General features: G+C 41.4%; 1 protein-coding gene across 3 annotated transcripts in view; it reads right to left on the bottom strand.

Moving 5' to 3' along the window:
- ube2e3 (ubiquitin-conjugating enzyme E2E 3 (UBC4/5 homolog, yeast)) overlaps positions 1 to 20173 on the bottom strand; it is a 193736-nt gene that overhangs the window by 173294 nt on the left and 269 nt on the right. The window contains exons 1-3 of one of the 3 annotated variants that reach the window (XM_070875799.1): positions 19909 to 20159; positions 19024 to 19213; positions 18516 to 18566 (exon numbers count right to left, since the gene is read on the bottom strand). In XM_070875799.1, coding sequence (XP_070731900.1) covers positions 18516 to 18566; positions 19024 to 19208 — 236 coding nt within the window. In that variant the 5' untranslated portion in view covers positions 19209 to 19213; positions 19909 to 20159. Of the gene's footprint in view, positions 1 to 18515; positions 18567 to 19023; positions 19214 to 19448; positions 19637 to 19908; positions 20160 to 20173 lie in introns of those variants that run through there. The other 2 variants (XM_070875798.1, XM_070875797.1) reach the window with 2 other exon arrangements.

Genomic DNA, 20173 nt, shown 5'->3' with positions numbered 1-20173 from the left:
CTATCCTTTCGTGTTTCATGCACAAGTGCCCCCAGGTCCCGCTGTACTGCAACACTTTGCAATCTTTCTGTATTTAAATAATAACTTGCTCTTTGATTTTTTCTGCCAAAGTGCATGACCTCACACTTTCCAACATTATACTCCATCTGCCAAATTTTTGCCCACTCACTTAGCCTGTCTATATCCTTTTGCAGATCTTGTGTGTCCTCCTCACACATTGCTTTTCCTCCCATCTTTGTATCTGCAGTGTGTCTGCACCCTGTTACAAACTCACACGAGGCATGTATATATCAGACACGGTCACTCTGTGACCTTCACTTTATTCCCAGGACCAAAGAGTGCTGACCCTGGGTAGGACCTCCCCTTTTATACCTGAAACCCAGGTGAGGAGTGTCTCCCGCAAGCTCACCCCGTGGTTAGGGTGTGCATTTCAAGGGTACAGGTACAGTGTGCATGAGTTACAGTTACATAACTATTGTCATTGTAAGATGGTGAAATACATGACAGTATCGTCAGCAAACTTGGTTACATTACACTCAGTCCCTTCTTCCAAGTCATTAATATAAATTGTAAATAGTTGGGGTCTCAGCACTGATCCCTGCGGCACCCTATTAGTTACTGGTTGCCAACTAGAGAATGTATCATTTATCCCGACTCTGTTCTCTGTTAGTTAGCCAATCCTCTATCCAAGCCAATATATTTCCCCAACCCCATATAAAAGCAGAGGAGTCCTGTTACAACTGTGCTGGGTATTTGGTGAGGCCACACCTAGAGTACTTCGTACAGTTTTGGTCTCCGTATTTAAGGAAGGATATATTTGCATTGGATGCTGTCCAGAGAAGGTTCACGAGGTTGATTCCAGAGATGAGGGGGTTGACTTATGAAGATAGGTTGAGCCTATACTCATTGGAGTTCAGAAGAATGAGGGGTGATCTTATCGAAACAAATAAGCTAATGAGGGGGCTCAACAAGGTGGATGCAGAGAGGATATTTCCACTCGTGGGGGAAACTAAAACTAGGGGACATGGTCTTAGAATATGGGGTCGCCCATTTAAAACAGAGATGAGGAGGAATTTCTTCTCTGAGGGTTGTAAATCTATGGAATTCTCTGCCCCAGAGAGCTGTGGAGGTTGGGTCATTGAATATATTTAAGGCGGAGATAGACAGATTTTTGAGCAATAAGGGAATAAAGGGTTATGAGGAGTGGGCAAGGAAGTGGAGCTGAGTCCATGATTAGATCAGCCATGATCTTATTAAATGGCGGAGCAGGCTTGAGGGGCCAAATGACCTAATTCTGCTCCTATTACTTATGTTCTTCTGTTTTAAAATCTACAAATATTTTACATTAACGATTGAAGTTGATTTGTTTCGCACCTTTAATTTACGCTCGGCACTGATGACACCAGCTCTACTTTTTTCGGCCCCTCCACTGCCTCTACATCAAGGATGCTTGTCCACAATCCAGTTGTAGATGAGTCATAATTTCCTCCAGTAAAACACTGGGAAGACTAAAGCCATGGGCCTAGAAATTGGGTGCATTGCACCTCCAGTTAGCAGCCCCCCTCCAGGGGGCACAAATGCATTTGCAACCGGGCACGGCACTGACAACAAGTCCCACCATATTAGACGGCCTAGTGTGCAGCGTTGTTGAAGTTAGCATTCCAAGAAGGAAGTGGAGCACTTCCTGGAACACTAAAGCCAATTTTATGAGAGCCTGGCACTAAGTTTCCCACCTCTCGAACATTACCGCCCCCAAACGGAGCACTAATCAATTTCTTCCCCATGGTCTTTGGCCCCGCCAACAAACTCTGTACAGTCGTCGGCCCTCTTCCTTACTAATGGGTCAATCTGATTCAGACTATTAGGAATCTCTGTGCCCTTTTCAAGCCCGTGCTGAGCTTTCAACCACATATCATCTCCATCACAAGAAACACCTACTGCCACCCCATAACACGACCACCTCCGCCCCTACCTCAACCCATCTGCTGCTGAAACCCTCATCCATGCCTTTGTTACCTACAGACTTGACTACTCCAATGCTCTCCTGGTCAGCCTCCCATCATCCAAAACTCTGCTGCCTGTATTCTATCCTACAACAGGTCCCATTCATCCATCTTTGGTTCAGTCCACCAATGACTCATCTTTAACATTCTCATCCTCGCATTTAAATCCCTTCATAGTGTCACTACTCCCTTCTCAAGTCCTCCAGACAACCCCAAACTCTCCATTCCTCTCAATTTGGCATTTTGTGTATCCTACTCCCTTCATCCCAGCAGTGGTGGCCATGCCTTTAACCACCTAGGCTCCATGCATTGGAATTTCTTCTTAATCCTCTCCACCCATCACTCGTCCTTCAGAGGCTCCTTAAAATGCACCACTTTAGTCCCAACTATAAATATTTAGTCTCAGCCTCCATTTTTGTCCGATTATGATTCTGTGAAGTGCCGTGGGATATTTTTTCTACATCCAAAGCGATATCTAAATGCAAGTAGTTGTTGTTAACAATAGTATTAAACGTTATAGTTGAATGGTTCAACCTCTCCCAAAATTCTGATCTTGGTCTTAATATTATTGCCCCGAACTGAAAGAGCAGAATTTGGATTGTGCAGTCCACTTAACCACCTGAATGCAACAGTAATTGACTGTAGAAATTGAGTATTTTCTTTAACTTGTAGCACACATTCTCCTTCAAATAATTTTGACAAAGAGAACAAGTTTGTATAAAACAGAAGCAGTGTGTGAGAAAGTGAGATTACACACCCGTTGCAGCTTTTGTTCCAGAAAGTGTATTAGGATGGGAGGGAGAGAAAAAAAGAAATTGAATGAGTGAGGAAAAAAGATGAAATAAAGACAGAAAAATGGCAGTCTTCTCTAATTGCAATTTGATTTTTAAAAGCAAACAAAGCCTCTCTGAGAAACATACAGGAATGGAGGAGTAAGAGGGAAATCGATCAAGATGATGGAACACCTGGCTCTTGCCACTCATCGTGGGGAGGAGTGGATGGAGGCTTATGGATGAGATGAGCGGCAGTGGAGCAAGAAGTAGCTGAGCAAGTATTTCAAAAGGGGAAGAGACAGGGGTAGTGATGAAGCGAGGGTGCAGTCAGAAGGGGAGGAGATAGAATGGGAGAGGCAATGCTCCTTTTTCCACCCATCAGCCACAAGGGGGGTAAAAAAGACAAAAAGGTCCCTTAAAAATGTGAATGAGAAAGCTTTTTAAAAAAGTGAGGGAACACAATCAAAAAGAGCACAAGGCTGTTAACATGAAAGTGAGAAAAATAAAACGAGAAAAGTAAGCTTGAGAGAAGGCAAAAAGAAAAAAATGATAATTTTTTTTTTTAAAAACAGCAACCCCAACTACTCGCGACAGTACAGAACTAAACAAAACAGCAACCTTTGTCACACCGCCCAACTTCCAAAAAGGTGTTGGCTATCTAATAAGTGACAACAGAAATAAAGTTATATTAAGGGAACCCATATAGAAATCTGAAGAATAAAAGGAGACTAACCATATTCTACAACTCACCATGTGAGAAGTCATGAAAGATAGACTTGTTTTTTTAAAAATCCAAGTTCATCCCCCAATTGCAATGCAGACTGCTTTTTTCCCCACTGATGGTGGGCACTGACACTCCACCCACATCCCTTGGATGGCAGAGCCATTTAAGCTAATAACAGATGCTGCTTTAATCAGATAGGGTAGTGTGAAAATAGACTGGTGGAAAATGCTGAAAACTAACTAGGTATAGTCCAGCATGATGTGGATAGGTCCACTTTGGTTATGTAACTACTTCTAAAAGGGATGGCATGAACTTCAAAGGAAAATCTTACTCATAAATCAGACATCTTCACATTCTCAAGTCTAGCGTTCATCTTCTGCATTATCACTTAAAAAGGGTGCATGGGGTTTTCAAAGATAAACCGAAAGAACTGCAGACAGCCATTCTATTTGTGTATATGGGTGGTGCAATTCCCAAATGTGCTGTATGCCATGTTCTGATTAAGTTTCTGCAAATCATAATCCAGAACAGCAGTTGAACCTATGGTCGTCTAAAAATTTAATATTTTCAGTTGTCCAAATTGACAGGAGACAGTGGTCATCTCAAATATAGTCTCCAGAATGCAATTTACTCTGATTGGGGTTAACTGTTACACCGAGACTACACAATCTCAAATATGGCAGAAAGAGATTTCAGTTCCTTGGAGACTGTGCTTAGTAAAACTGTCAATGAGCCATTTACACGTGTAAAGGTGTTGGAGAAACAGTAACTTGGAAGTGTGACTTTTTTTTTGCAAGGGGTCACCCCATAGAAAAGTTTAAAAATACTTGCTTTAAATTAAGCTTATATTCATTTATACGGGTTACAGCAGAAGAACATTCTGTAAATGAATCACATTACTGAAAAAAAAAGACTGTTGAAAAGTTAAGAAATTTTGTACCTTTTATCTTTTACTGCATTTTTGTACTCTCTTTATTCAGCAAGATCAGAGTGGGAACTGGCAAAATTCATTGGGCTGAATTTTCAGCTTTACTGTTCTCGGGACGATAATGGCGGCAGGGCGGGAAAGTTAGTGGCCGGGAATAGATTGCGCTTTAGTATGTAAGTTTGGGCATCTGGACCCTGCGTCAGGGGGTTTAGTGCTAAGGAACACGTTGTACACCTCTTGGCACAAAGGGAAATTCCCACGCTAAAGAGCCCAGGCAGGAGCGCTCAGAGAGGGGCCTGGGGGAAGAGGCGGCGCGGAAACCTGAAAAGAAAAAAAAAAGAAAAACATTCCTAAAACATCGGCCAAGCCACAACACAAATCACTGCTGGCATCGGTGGACCGCTCTGATTTCCCAGGCAGTCATTGCAGGCGCACTTCCGGGCAGACGAGTCAGGCAAGACTTAAAACTCGCAATGGTGTCGCAACCAGGGGCGTTGCACACCGGGCGCAGCTCTTCCCGGCGGTGCTGCTCAGCACTGCTGCAAAACCCAACCGGAGGATTGCGATGGGGTGCTGGAGACCTCACCTCTGCCTTTCACGTCGCTCCAGGGCTAAACTCAGAGCGCAAAGGACCGGAAAATCCAGCCCATTAAATTTTAACACAGAAGATTTTGGGGTTATGATCCAATTTATGACTGGATAGAAGAGGAACCCAACAACTGAGATTATTTCTCTAGATTATTTATGTCATGCAACTCTCAATCAGGCTACTGAAACTTCAATTTCAGCCACATTACTTTTTTGTAATATTGATATTTTGCTACAGGAAGTGAAATACATTATCTATGCCTCAAATACTATTAGATTATAAATAAGAACAAAAATAATAAAGGAAAAAAGGTAGGATTGTATTTTGGGTGCAATGTTGGATTAACCTATTTACACCCTGTCAAGCTGATTCTTGTTCAAATAGTCGATTTTTCAATATAATTTGAAGTATTTATTTTTTGAACCTGAAGCCCACATTCCTTTGAAGATAGTAAACATAATATGGTCAAAGTACAATGTTAATTATACAAAATAATTGATGTAAAAAAGCATTTAGATTGTCAGTCACACTTTGTAAAAGTTGTATGCCAAAGATTTCTTATTTTGTAGCACAATGGGCATACATTTAACAATTTTACTGTTTTTGATATGGTAACCCACATGACTCAGACACAGGAGGTTCAAGTTCTACTCCAGTGATTTAAGCATATAATACAGGTTGACATTTGAGTGCAGTACTGAGGGAGGTGCAGTCTTTCAGACACCCTCTCAGGTGGTCAAAGATCCCATAGCAAAACTGATGTCTCAGCCAACATTTATCCCTCAATTATACCTAGCATAATAGAAGATGGTTGTGGAGCATCTCAGCCCCAGTACATTGCTGCAGGTGTTCCTCAGAGCAGTGTCCTCAGGCCCAACCATCTTCAGCTGTTTCATCATAAGGTCAGAAATGGGGATGTTCACTGATGATTGCACAGTGTTCAGTTCCATTCCCAACTCTTCAGATAATGAAGCAGTCCGTACCCGAATGCAGCAAGACTAGGACAACATCCACGCTTGTGCTGATTAGTGGCAAGTAACATTAGAGCCACACAAATGCCAGGCAAAGACCATATCCAACAAGAGAGAGTCTAACCGCCGCCCCTTGACATTCAATGGTATTACAATCGTCAAGCTCCCGACCATCAATAGCACAGGGGTCACCACTGACCAACTACAAAAATACTGTGGCTACAAGAGGTCAGAGGCTGGGTATTCTGTGACAAATAACTCATCTCTTAACTCCCCAAAACCTTTCCACCATCTATAAAGGCACAGTTCAAGAGTGTTAAGGAATACTCGCCTCTTGCCTGGATGAATGCAGCTCCAACAATGCTCCATTAACCACCGTACAAATTCACTCCCTCCACTACCACTGCAAAGTGGCTGCAGTGTACACCATCTACAAGATGCACTCCAGCAACTCACCGAGGTTTCTTCGACGGCACCTCCCAAATCCGCAACCTCTACCACTCAGAAGGACATGAGCAGCAGGCACATGGGAATACCACCACCTGTTCCCTTCCAAGTCACACACCATCCTGACTTGGAAATATGTTGGTGTTCCTTCATCATCTCTGGGTCCAAATCCTATAACTTCCTATCCAACAGCATTGAGAGAGTACCTTCACTTCACGGACTGCAGCAGTTCAAGTAGTTGGCTCATCGCCACCTTCTCAAGGGCAACTCGGGATGGGCAATAAATGCTGGCCTTGCCAGCGACACCCTCATCCCGTAATGAATAAATGTAAAAAAGCATTAAAACAAATCTGCTCATTTATTTTAATGCTGTTTTAGGTCTTTGCTGTGTGCAAATTGGCTGGCAATTTACCTACATTACAATAATAACTGCACTTGATTGCCTGTGAAGATTTGGGATGCTGAGGTTGTAAATGGCACAATGCAACTGCAACCTATTTCTTTCAATGGTTTGAATAACCTATTAATCCATTCCGCCACTTATATTTCATTGGTTTCAAGAGTGCCACACTCTAGACATTACATAAGAGGAGCAGGAGTAGGCCACCTGGCCCCTCGAGCCTGCTGCACCATTTAATAAGATCACGGCTAATCTGATCATGGACTCAGCTCCACTTCCCTGCCCGCTCCCCATAACCCTTTACTCCCTTAAAATCACTCAAAAATCTGTCTATCTTCACTTTAAATACATTTCATGACACAGCCTCTACAGCTCTCTGGAGTAGAGAATTCCATAAATTTACAACCCTCAAGAGCACAAATTCCTTCCCATCTCAGTTTTAAATGGACAGCCCCTTATTCTGAGATTATGTCCCCTAGTTTTCGTTTCGCCTATGAGTGGAAATATCATCTCTGCATCCACCCTGTCGAGCCACCTCATTATCTTATCAGTTTTAATAAGATCACCTCTCATTCTTCTGAACTTTAATGTGTATGGGCCCAACCTATCTTCATAAGTCAACCCCTTCATTTCCGAAATCAACCTAGTGAACTTTCTCTGAACAGCCTCCAATGCAAGTATATCCTTCCTTAAATACAGAGACCAAAACTGTACACAGTACTCTAGGTGTGGCCTCATCAATACCCTGTACAGTTGTAGCAGGACTTGTTGGCTTTAATACTCTATCCCCCTTGCAATAAAGGCCAACGTTCCATTTGGCTTCCTGATTACTTGCTGCACCTGCATACTAACTTTTTGTGTTTCATGCACAAGGACCCCCAGGTCCCGCTGTACTGCAGCACTTTGCAATTTTTCTCCATTTAAATTATAATTTGCTTTTCTATTCTTTCTGCCAAAGTGGATAACCTCACATTTTCCCACATTATACTCCATCTGCCAAATTTTTGCCCACTCACTTAGCCTGTCTATATCCCTTTGTAGATTGTGTGTGTCCTCCTCATAACTTCCTTTCTCACCCATCTTTGTATCATCAGCAAACTTGGCTACATTGCACTCGGTCCCTTCATCCAAGTCATTAATATAGACAGTAAATAGTTGAGGACCCAGCACCGATCCCTGTGGCACCACACTACTCACTGTTTGCCAACCGGAAAATGCCCCATTGATCCCGACTGTTTTCTGTTAGTTAGCCAATTCTCTACCGAGGCTAATATATTACCCCCAACCCAGCGAACATTTATCTTGTGCAGTAACCTTTTATTGAATGCCTTATTGAATGCCTTCTAGAAATCCAAATACACCATATCCACTGGTTCCCCCTTATCCACCCTGTTCGTTACATCCTCAAATAACTCCAACAAATGTGTCAAACATGATTTCCCTTTCTAAAACCATGCTGACTCTGCTTGATTGAATTATGCTTTTCCAAATGACCTGCTACTGCTTCCTTAATAATGGACTCTAGCATTTTGCCAATGACAGATTTTAGGCTAACTGGTCTATAGTTTCCTGCTTTTTGTCTGCCTCCTTTTTTTTTTTACTGTGACAGAGTCTTGTGGCTCTCGTATTGGACTGTTCAGCCACCAAAGAACTCACTTCAGGAATGGAAGCAAGTCTTCCTCGATTCCGAAGAACTGCCTATGATGATGACGACTACTTTATAATCTATTTTCTCAACTTTAGCCAACTCTACCCTCATACCTTTGTAGTCTCCTTTATTTAAGCTTAGGGCATTGGTTTGAGAACCAACTTTCTCACCCTCCAACTGAATTTGAAATTCAACCATGTTATGGTCACTCATTCCTGGAGGATCCTTTACTACAAGATCATTCATTAATCCTGTTTCATTACACAATACCAGATCTAAGATAGCCTGCTCCCTGTTTGGTTCCGCAACGTACTGTTCAAGGAAACTATCCCGGATACACTATGAACTCTTCCTCAAGGCTACCGTGGCCAATTTGCTTGGTCCAAATCAATATGAAGGCTAAAATCGCCCATATTTATTGTCACTCCTTTATTACCAGCCTCCATTATTTATTGATTTATACTCCGTCCAACAGTGTAGCTACTGTTAAGGGGCCTATAGACTACGCCCACCAGTGACTTTTTCCCATTATTCCTTATCTCCATCCAAACTGATTCAACATTTTGATCTTCTGAGCCAATATCATTTCTCATTAATGCACTGATCTCATCCTTTATTAACAGAGCTACCCCACCTCCTTTTCCTTTCTGTCTGTCCTTCCAAATTGTCAAATACCCCTGAATATTTAGTTCCCAGTCCTGGTCACCTTGCAACCATGTCTCTGTAATGGCTATTAGATCATGCCCATGTGTGTTTATTTGTGCCATCAACTCATCAAATTTGTTACGAATGCTATGTGCATTTAGATAAAGAGCTTTTACATTTGTTTCTTTTAACCATTTTTTCCTGCTTTGACCCCACTTTCTGATTCACTTTTATGTTTACACATTCTGTCCCTTCCTATCACACTCCGGCTTTCATTACCCCCAGTGCTACCCTGATCTTCCTTATTCTTTGACTTAAAAAATTTTTGCGCACCTGAATCCATCACACCCCTCCCCCCCCCCCCCCCCCCCCACACTATTTAGTTTAAAGCCCTAGTTATTTGATTTGTTAGGTCCCTAGTCCCAGCACGGTCCAAGGGGAACCTATCCGAACGGAACAGCTCCCTCTCACCCCAGTACTGGTGCCAATGTCCCACGAACCAAAACCCATTTCTCTCACACCAGTCTTTAAGCCACATGTTTAACTCTCTGCTCTTATTTACCCTATGCAAATTTGCTTGTGGTTCAGGTAGTAATCCAGAAATTATTACCTTTGTGATTCTGCTTTTTAATTTGGCCCCGAGCTGCTCATAATCCTCAGCAGAACCTCTTTCTTTGTCCTAGCAGTGTCGTTGGTACCCACGTGGACCACGACAACTGGATCTCCCCCCCCCACTCCAAGTTCCACTTCATATAAAGCAATGACAAATCATAACTGAACAGTTAAACAAAGCAAAGTCAGTTCCTGCTGTTCGTCTGACTTTCAGATAATCAATTCTCTCCAAGGAGGAGCCTAACAGTTGCCAATCTAGAAAAACTTCAAATAACTATGCTTTAATTAACTTCATGGCCTGTTTAAACCACTTGTCTGGAGAATACTTCACTAGTAGCCCCAATGGTACAGGCCTGGTTAGCAGCTAAACATGACCACTATGTTACAGTCTGCCTATAAGCAACACATCATGAGAGCATACATTATGCAATTGCAGTTTTCCCATGACAGTGCTCACAAATTATCTCAGGTCTGGGAGCATGACTGTAATGTTTAGCTGCTAAGCTGGTGTGCATTTTTAGGGCCGTGCAGATCCAGATAATTAGCTACTTAGAATTGGGCCAAGGGGTTCAGACATAGTTCAGTCACCATTTTAAAGTCATACATTCTTATCCTTACTTTGATATTACCATAATAAATCTGTGTGTCCACAAAGATTTATTACACTACATAAACTTGCAATACAACCCGCTTCAAGTGGTCGCAATGACATCTCCACTGGCTAGAGGGTGTAAATTACATTCCAACAAGTGCAAGCAGATACAACAGTTTTCATCTATTACTACGAGATCTCCCATTGCATTGCTCATGGTCAGGAGTATTATGCCCCATAGGGATAACATCTAGGCTACTGATTCACATTAAAATGGTAAATTAGAATGTTTGCATCAACAAAATTCAACTCAACTTGAAAAAGCAAATTAATTGGTGGCCAATAGCTGTTAGCAGTTAGAATGTTTACATTTTTTTTTAATTTTAAACGGTGATACTCAGGTAAGATAATTAGCAGTTTGCTTCAAAAAAAAATCAAGTTTTTCTTTGAAAAATTAACTCAATCGCAATGAGAAAAGACACTGAACTTAATGTACATTTTATACTTTATAGGACATAAAAAATGCTACAACAGCTGAGTAATCAATGGCCTTTCTGCACCTACCCTCCCGCCCCCACTCTCACCCTAGGTTATTAGGTACACGGCACATGCTCAGACCACGCAAACTAAAGTCAGCTCAGTCACCGGTTGAGGCAAAAATATCAAGTCCAAACCCAGACTTGGTTTCTCAACTGAATGGGGGTTTTGTATATTTTATTTTATTTTTGTTGGTTTCAGCTATTTTGTCGGTCATTCACATCATAAAAAGATTCTCTTCTGCGAAAGCATCAGAGCAAACAGAAAAAAACTTGCACTTATAAAGCAACATGACTGAAGTCTGAACTGCACGAGAAGTATGCACTTGTGACTTGACACAGGGACTTGAGCACAGAATTCTATGCCGACACTCCAGTGCAGTGCTGAGCGAGTGCTGCACTGTTAGAGGTGCCGTCTTTTGGATGAGACGTTAAACCGAGGCCCCGTCTGCTCTCTCAGGTGGACGTAAAAGATCCCATGGCACTATTTCGAAGAAGAGCAGAGGAGTTAACCCCGATATCCTGGCCAATATTTATCCTTCAAATCATCACCACAAGCAGATTATCTGGTCATTATTGCATTGCTGTTTGTGGGAGCTTGCTGTGCGTAAATTAGCTGCCGCGTTTACATTACAACAGTGACTACACTCCAAAGAATGCTTCATTGGTCGTAAAGCGATTGAGACATCAGGTGGTCGTGAAAGGCGCTATACAAATGCAAGTCTTTCTTTCTTGGTCAAAGATTGAAGCTGATCAATCATAAGCAAAGAAGGAACTTTCAGGCTTTAGTTCCCAACTAGGATTAACCAAGAAAACAGTTTAAAAGTAGAAGAGCTTACTGAGCATTTACAGACATTGAATTAAGTTCCAAAATCTGAATTCCATGGTGTCTGAGAGGAATAGGCAGCATTGTGTATGAGGGTTCTCGGCACGTGGACAATCAAACAAGTGCATGAGTCTGGCAAGAAGCACAAGATAGATTGGTTTTGCTTGGTTGTCTGGCAGTTTGGATGACCAAAGAAATACTTTTTGTAATACATTCATACAGAGCATTTCAAGGAATTTATCCACATTCCAGTTAAATACACTATTGTATCAGGATATATGTTAGTTAAAAGACGTAGCAAATATGTAACTGGTCTCATTTCCACCAAAAATCTGGAAGTATATTTTTGATCCTTAATTGTATTTTTAATAGCAAACCGAGAGCTAATGATTACTTTTAGAAAAAAAAGCACACACCTCTATTCTAAAATTCGATAAGATTTTACAAATACCCTGTATCAAGATCACTTTTTAAAAAAATCTTGGTACTTGACCACCTGAAGTGGTGTTACGGAGTACAAGCAGCACTTAAATCTACTTTTGCAATAATGGAAGCTATAAAGCATTTTGATATTGAAAATATAATAAGAGCTTAAAACCCAAGCTGTCACCAAGTATTAGAATAGTTTATTCACCCTGACCTAATGCATTACTACTGATCACAACTAAAGTCTAGCAACATCACAAGGTTTTGGAAATAACAGCAATTCCAGTAGAGTATTTGTACAGCATATTTCTTAAAAATCAGTTCATCACTATACATATGGTATAATATTTATCAAACACTGGTCTTTCAGGTTGAAAAGGGAAAGGTGCATTACATAAATAGCTTACTTCAAAATGGTCTATTACTCAGATCATCATTTCTGCAACTGCACAATGCATGTAATGTCTGTATATAATGCTATTAACATGTGCTAAGTATAAGCAATGTCTTGGTAAATGCAAACCAGACAAATAGAAAGGGAAAATGATGTTCAGTTATGCCCTTCACCAAAAAAAACTGTCTCCTTTTAAAAAAAAAACATTTTTCTTGTTTAAAAAGAGACCCTCCCCCAAGCCGAGGACATTTACAGGTAGTTCCAATTGGTTTCATGGCAGGGTATGCACTATGCAAATAAGCCCAAGAGCCACTAATATGGCAGCAGGACCTGAAGGAACTACACTACAATATAGGAATGAAGTTTCCCCAACAATTGGCATGATGAACCTTGGTTGGGGAAGAACCAGATCAACTCTTGCTACTTGGAAATCACAGTCTCTGCTATTTGCAATAGCCACTTTTCATTATTCAACATTGCCAGAACAGCGCAAAGGGGAATGCAGACCTTACGAGAGAGAGCGCGAGCGAGAGCCTCAATGGTTTAAAAACACAAAGTAGTTCTCAGTGACAATTTTCACTATTCCAGAGAGTTCTTCGAGTGTCCAGGCCAACACATCAACCAACACCACCAAGCAAACCCAAATTAACTGTTAATTTATTTAACAGATTGTGGGATTGAACTGCTGAATTTGCTCAGTGACTACACTTCAAAGATAGCTGGTTATAAATCACGTATGTCCCGAGGATGTGAAAGGCTGTATATAAATTTGTCTTTTTTTCTCCCTCTAATAAGCATATTTGGAACAAAAACAATTACCCCATAGACTTTCCTTCCTCTTTAGACGATGACAAAAATGAAGTATTTAACTTAATCAGATCTGAAGCATATTTTGAGTACCCAGGCACATTGCAAGGACCAACTTACAAACATGTTTAAAAGCTGTTGCAAATATGCAATCTTTTCTCTTAAAAACATATGCTCAGTTGGTCTGTGCTGTGGTTAACACCCCTTTCCCAGAAACCCAGCTGAACCCCACTGTTCTTGCAAACTACAACCCTATCTCCAGCCTTCCATTCCTCTCCAAATCCCTTGAATGGGTTATCACCTCCCAAATACATGCCCATCTTTCTTGCTACTCAATATTTGAAACTTTCCAATCAGGATTCCGCCCCTGCCACAGTACTGAATAAACTGCCCGAATCAAAGTCACAAATTACATCATGTGTGACTGTGACCATGGTGCACTATCCCTCCTCATCCTGCTCAACCTGTCTGTAGCCTTTGACGTGGCTAACCACACCATCTTCCTCAAACTCCTCTTCTCCATCATCCAGCTGATTGGAACTTCTCACGTTTGATCAATTCTTATCTACCCAGTCATAGCTAGAGAATCTTGTGCAATGGCTTTTCCTCCTGAGCCTTGACAGTAACCTCGAGTCCCCCAAGAATCGAGCCTCGGCCCCATCCTATTTCTAATTTACACGCTGCCCCTCAGCAACGTCACCTAAAAACACAACTTTAGGTTCCACATGTACAAGGATGGCACACAGCTCAATCTCACCATTACTTCTCAACCCCTCCACTGCCTCTGTGTTATTACGGTGCTTGACCCACATCCAGTACTGGATGAAGAAATTTCCTCCAAGTAAATATTGGGAAGACCGAATTCATTATCATCGGCCCCTGCCACAAATTCCGTTCCCAAGCCACTGATTCTATCCCTCTCCCTGGCCAATGTCTCTCAACCAGACTGTTGGCAAACTCGCCACCCTACCTGACCCTGTAGAGTTGCAAAATTCGTGGGAAAACTCCCCCAGTGTTTGGACTCATTGGAAAGGAAATTTAATTTGTAACTATCTACCAGAAAGTTTGAGATCCTAAAGTGCACATGGAAGAAACGACGAGTTTTAATCGAATTTGGGATTTTACAAGGCAGATTGGGTCTGTTTGGGAAGGGCTAAGAACTAAAAGAGAACTATCCTTCAAATAAATCAGTTTGAGTATTGAAACTGTCTGGGGCTATTGAAGCTAAAACAAATTGTCTGGAGAAATTGTTTAAACTCGAAAACCCTTCTCCCCAGGAGAAATTAACATAGCAACAATCAACCCAGAGATAGCCAGCCATCACCGTGAGCAGAAAACCCATTCCAGCACATGCATAATAACAATGGCACATCCAGCCCACGTGGAAAACCAAAACCTCGGCAGACATTGCAAATACCAAAGCTAATTTTTCCATCAAGAAACAGATTCAGAAGATCGACACATCCGAGACAGATTAACATTTAATGAGCCCGCCAAAATATGACATATCAAGCCTGCCAAAAATTAAACAAAGAATCGGGGCTAATTTGGCACAAAGATTAGAACAGCTCCAAAAGTATAACTGGGGCCCTGTTTTAAACGATAATATGAGCATCAGGTGCATAGCATCAGAGAGCATCAAGAAGGGAGGAGAAAGAGACCACCGCAGCAGTTGTAACCAGCCTCAACGACACTACCGGGGCCACATTGCCCTGCTACCAAAAGGGAAGGAAGACCATCACCATCGCGACAGCAACCGACCACAGCCAACGTGGTACCATTGAAAACACCGCAATCGAACAACTCCGAAACAAAATTCCTCCAAGAAGAAACCGAAGATTCAAAATTTTCCACTCTACAATCTACGCCTAACAGGTGAAAACATTACCTAAAGAGACTTTGAAACCTATTTCTAACAAAAGAAAGTGGGTACTTACTCCATAAGTCCAAAACGCGCCCTACCACACCAGTGGACACCACCCAACTGAAGATTGCGCAGTAAGAAGTCTTCTACGACGTTCGGCAAGCAGAACCTACAGAATCCAGCGAACCCAGAAATTGCGAACCACCGCCAACTACCAGTAAAGAATCGGTGAGCATAGTCCCCGTTTGCCCTGGAGTTTAACCTAGTCAGAGTTAGGCATGGGGAGGTGGGAGATGTATTATTTCTGTAACCCCTTTGAATGTGTGATATAGTGTTCTTTATTTGAGTGATAAGAAGTTTGAAATTGTATTTTCTTGTCCTTAATAAAATCGAAGTTCTTTTGCACCAAACCAGTCGTCTCTTGCACTTTGTCACATCCCCCAAATAAATCCAAAGTCGAGAACCCAGTGAGTGGAAGCGATTCAAACCGCTCAGAGGTGAACCCCTTACAACCCTGAGCTGAGCTTCCGACTCCATATCCTCTACAGTACCTCCGCAATATCGCCCGTCTCCACCCCTGCCTCAACCCACTTGCTGCTGAAAACCTCATCTATGCTTTTGTTATCTCTAGCCTGGTCTCTTCCAATGCTCCCCTTGCCAGCATCACATCTTCCACCATCCATAAACTTTAGCTCATCCAAAATTCTGCTGCCCATATCCTAACTCAAACCAAGTTCTGTTCACTCAAAGCCCTTGTGCTCACTGACTTGCATTGGCTCTAAGGCCACAAATATCTCTAATTTAATATTCTCATTCTTATGTTCAAAACCTTTCATTGGTTCACCCCTCCCTTTCTCTGTAATCTCCTCTCAACCTACAACCCGAGAACTATGCATTCCTCCAATTCTGCCTTGTGCACCCCCTTTCTTCCTTTTCCCCACCATTGGTGGCCATGCCTTCAACTGTCTAGGTCCCAAGCTCTGGAATTCCCTCCCTAAACCGCTGTCTCTCTTTCTCCTTAAGATACTCCTTAAAACCTACCTCTTTAACCATGCGCTTTTGGTCGTCTGTCCTCATGTTTCCTTCTTTGGCCTAGTGTCAATTTCTGTCTTATTACCCTCTGAAGAAGCTTGGATCATTTTACTACATTAAAATGGTGCTCACTACATGCAATTTGTTGTTGTGCAAAGTAACTGCACATCAGCTTGGAACATAGTGGAAGGAACTGGCCATGCTTTTCCTTCAAAACCCCAGTCAATATTAAACTGAATTTTCCCTCTAAATGGATGAATTTTGCAAGTGTCAAAAAGATAGTGCAGATGAGGGAGGTCATACAGCCGGTCCAGCTCATCCTTCCATAGAAAATTTAAACATTTCCAAGAATACAGAATTTAACCTATATTTAATATCAAATGCAGTTCATGTAGAAATTGAACTTTGGCTCCACTTTAAATGAAGGAATCATAGTTTAAGTGCATTACAACTTTGTTCAGAAGCAGGTCATAAACCAGAAACTTTGAAAAATTTCACAAAAAACAAATTCAAAAGTGTGTAATTGTCTAAATGCAAGAAACAAGAGTTGAACAGATCTCATTGCTTTTAAGCTTATGGGCCACTTATTTTGTATATCAATGTAATGTGAAAACCACATTGCATTAATTCAGAAAGTGTAGCTTAAGTCCAGTTTCAATTGCAGATATGAGGGTGCTTTAAAGTTTGGCAAACACTATAAAATCAGATTTATAACTACAACTGATTTAATTTTTTTCAAGTTTCAGTTTAAAATAAGACTTCAACGACCCCAACTGGTCTGATTATTAAATAAATATTTTTAATGTTGACAAAAGTCCAATAGTCAATCGTGAACTAACGTAAACAATATCATTGGCATCCTCAACAAAACACTCCATTCAATTCCATTCCCTCCCACTGTATAGAGCGGTACAGAGCCTGTAGTGTAACTCAGTGTTGCCAGTTTACACTGGTCTAAAGCAGATACCCTCTGTACAGGGTACTCGCATCAAATCTGAAATATTTGATAAAAATGATTAAAGTAAAAGCACTTTGTGTTTGCCAATTGAAGTAGCATTCAGAAGTACTTTCATGAGGCCAATGGGTTAAATATCAACCTGGAACATTCTGCTTCATTACATTTTTCTCATGTACTATAAAAGTCATAACAATAATATACTATTGGGACAATTTTTTAAAAATCCACAAACATTGATCAAAGTGGGTTTCAAATTTAATTACACAACTTCAAGTGCTAAAGATGGTAAAACAAAATATTAATTTACAAATTTAGGTTAAATGCCTTCCATTTAATGTAGACTCCATGCAAACTTGATTTCCATACTCATTACTGATTCAATATTTGAACAGCAAAGAACTATTTATCCAGATACTATCATGAAAAGCTTGTAACAGAAAATATCAATCCTCAAACAGGGTAAAAAAAAACCCTCAAATATATAAACATGCTGTAAAACTTTGCATCACAAAACTATTCAAATTTGAACACAAAAACTTAAGTCCTTCTGAAATCTGAAAAAAAAAATCACCTGCAAGCAACAAAAAATGCTGCTGTTGTGAAACTCATTAAAGGACTATAGAATGTTAACAGTTCATCATTACATTTTATAGAATGAAGACAGACTTCAGTTCTCTTCCACACTGAGAACTTCTGACGTTCTCAGGTATAACTAATGTGCATTACTATATTGACCGTTGACTGCAAATAAGTGTCAAAAATTAATTAATCCAAAGTAAAATTTGAAGCTTTGATCAGCTTAAAAGTAAACTCTACCTCATCAACATAAAGCCAGTAATTTTCCTCAGGAAGACAAAATAAAAAGTCCAACTCCAACAACACAAAAGTTAAACTCCAGTTACAACTGTTAAGTGGGTAATTTTCCCCCACTCACACCCCCACAAAGAGTAACTTATTCCAGCAGTGTTTTCCAGCCACAGAAAACCAGCATATATATAGAGTAACGACCATCAATTTAAACATACAGTAACACCGATTATGAGAACATTAGAAACCTTTATATATCTTTTAAGATGTTGGCCTGCTTTCAACATTCACAGATGTCCATCATTTACAGTCACAGAAGTCTATAATTTACAAAGAACAGTTTACATTCCCCATAATTTATGCCTTATCTCAATGCCCCTCTTAAAGATATTATTTGTCTACCAAATGCCTCCGTTTGTCCAGAAAACTACAATAGACATGCATTAACTGGCATGGCATATTCACTGAAATTGCATCACTGTTAGGAAACTTGATCACATTTTGCAACCTGCTAATTGATCAACCTCACTTACCTGCAGTTCGGGGGCGGATCCAGTGTGATTTCGGCTAGTTCCTTTTGAATTCTGAAAATTGAAGGAGAGATATATTCATTATAGAACACTGCGCTGCATTTAGATCTAAGAACGATTACAGTGCCCTCTATCACCATCCTTTTCTCAGCAGCTCACCCAACCGGAGTGGAAAACATGGCTGCTTCCTCTTTGTTCTCAACAGCGTTATACTCAAATCCCGTAACAGGACAAGTTTTCACAAATTTCCACTACCTGTCGCTTTTCATTTTATACAATTTACCCTACAACGGGTAGAAGGGTACACCAAAGATTCAAACAACTGTATTTCGTTCCGCTAAAGAGCCGTTTTCCCTAAATTATTCCCTTTTCAAGCTTATATGCAAATGAAGAGAGGAGTGTTTATATTGACATATTTGATAAGGACTTTAAAGGAGTGCAACTGGGATTGGCAAAATGCCGGTGGTCGAGTGCAGAAATAGACAAAAAGGAAGAAGGGTTTTGTACTTACCTTTTAGCGCTGGTGGAGAGTTTGGCTGTGGTTTTGCTGGATACCTTGGGGTCTTTCTTTTTCGGTTGTTGCTGAGAGGATGGCTCTTTCCTCGCCTCTTGCGGGTTGTCACGCTGGTCGGCATCCGAGCTCCCACTGCTTGTGCTCGGACTCTCGTCGTCAGACCTCTGCCTGTCGCTGGACATCTTCCCTTCAGCGTCAAAAGAAGCCACAAAAATTACCACATTCACGAAAGAGAGAGGGGGAAAACCCAAGTACTATTTAAAACTAACGACTCGCATGGACACCAAGAAGCAATGCTCGTGGTCACAGAGCGGACAACCAGACAGCAACGCTGCCTTTTTCTCTCTCTCTCTCTCTCTCTTCCCCCTCACTCCCCCCCCTCCCTCGATTTAAAAAACACGCTTTGCATTGGATTTACATACCATCGACGGAGATTAGAAACATCATTTAAAGGAGTACAAAGTATATTATTTGACAAAAAAAAATCAAGTTATCTTTGTATTCGTGCGGGCGGGGGGTCATGGGGTGTCTCTGCTGTAAAAGGTTTTGTTGTGTAAGGTGGCACTGCTCGGGATTTTAACATTACACGATCTTGACGGTCATTTAAACGGAGGGGGTTGGGTAGGACTAGACTGAAGCAGTGGAGGCCTTCAAGTCTGAAGGAGGTCAGGGTCGGAAATTTGTGACCGGTTTCGGTGACTGTTTCTAAGATATAATTTAAATCGTCCTTTTAAAAAAAGAGGGGCGCTCCAATCAGCGCGCTGCAGCAACTGATGCGTAAACTCGGCTCTCCCGACAACCGCTGAACAATGAGGAGGAATTTGTCAAGTTTCCCCACCGAATTGTCTACCTTTAAAAACTGACGGCCAACTTCCTCCTTACCTTAGGGTGATCCGAGGCCTGTGGCCGAAATGACGGGTGGGCAGCCGATGTTTAAGAGATAGAAAAAAATATATATATTTGGGGGAGGGGGGGGGGACAATCCAAGGAGGGGAGGGAGGAAATAAAAAAAAAAAGTAGTGTCAGAAGCCCACAGTGTAAACCATTGAGTGTGAAAGCGAGCTCTATTTCTCCTCAGACTCACACACACGCTCGGCTGTTTGATTCGCCTTCCGCCGCCGGCGCTCGCACCGCGCCGAGTCAGCAG

The sequence above is a fragment of the Pristiophorus japonicus genome, chromosome 3 (genome assembly GCF_044704955.1).
Source record: "Pristiophorus japonicus isolate sPriJap1 chromosome 3, sPriJap1.hap1, whole genome shotgun sequence".
NCBI classification, from domain to species: domain Eukaryota; kingdom Metazoa; phylum Chordata; class Chondrichthyes; family Pristiophoridae; genus Pristiophorus; species Pristiophorus japonicus.
The sequence above is the reverse complement of the archived record's forward strand: the minus strand, read 5'-3'. Positions and strand labels throughout refer to the sequence as shown.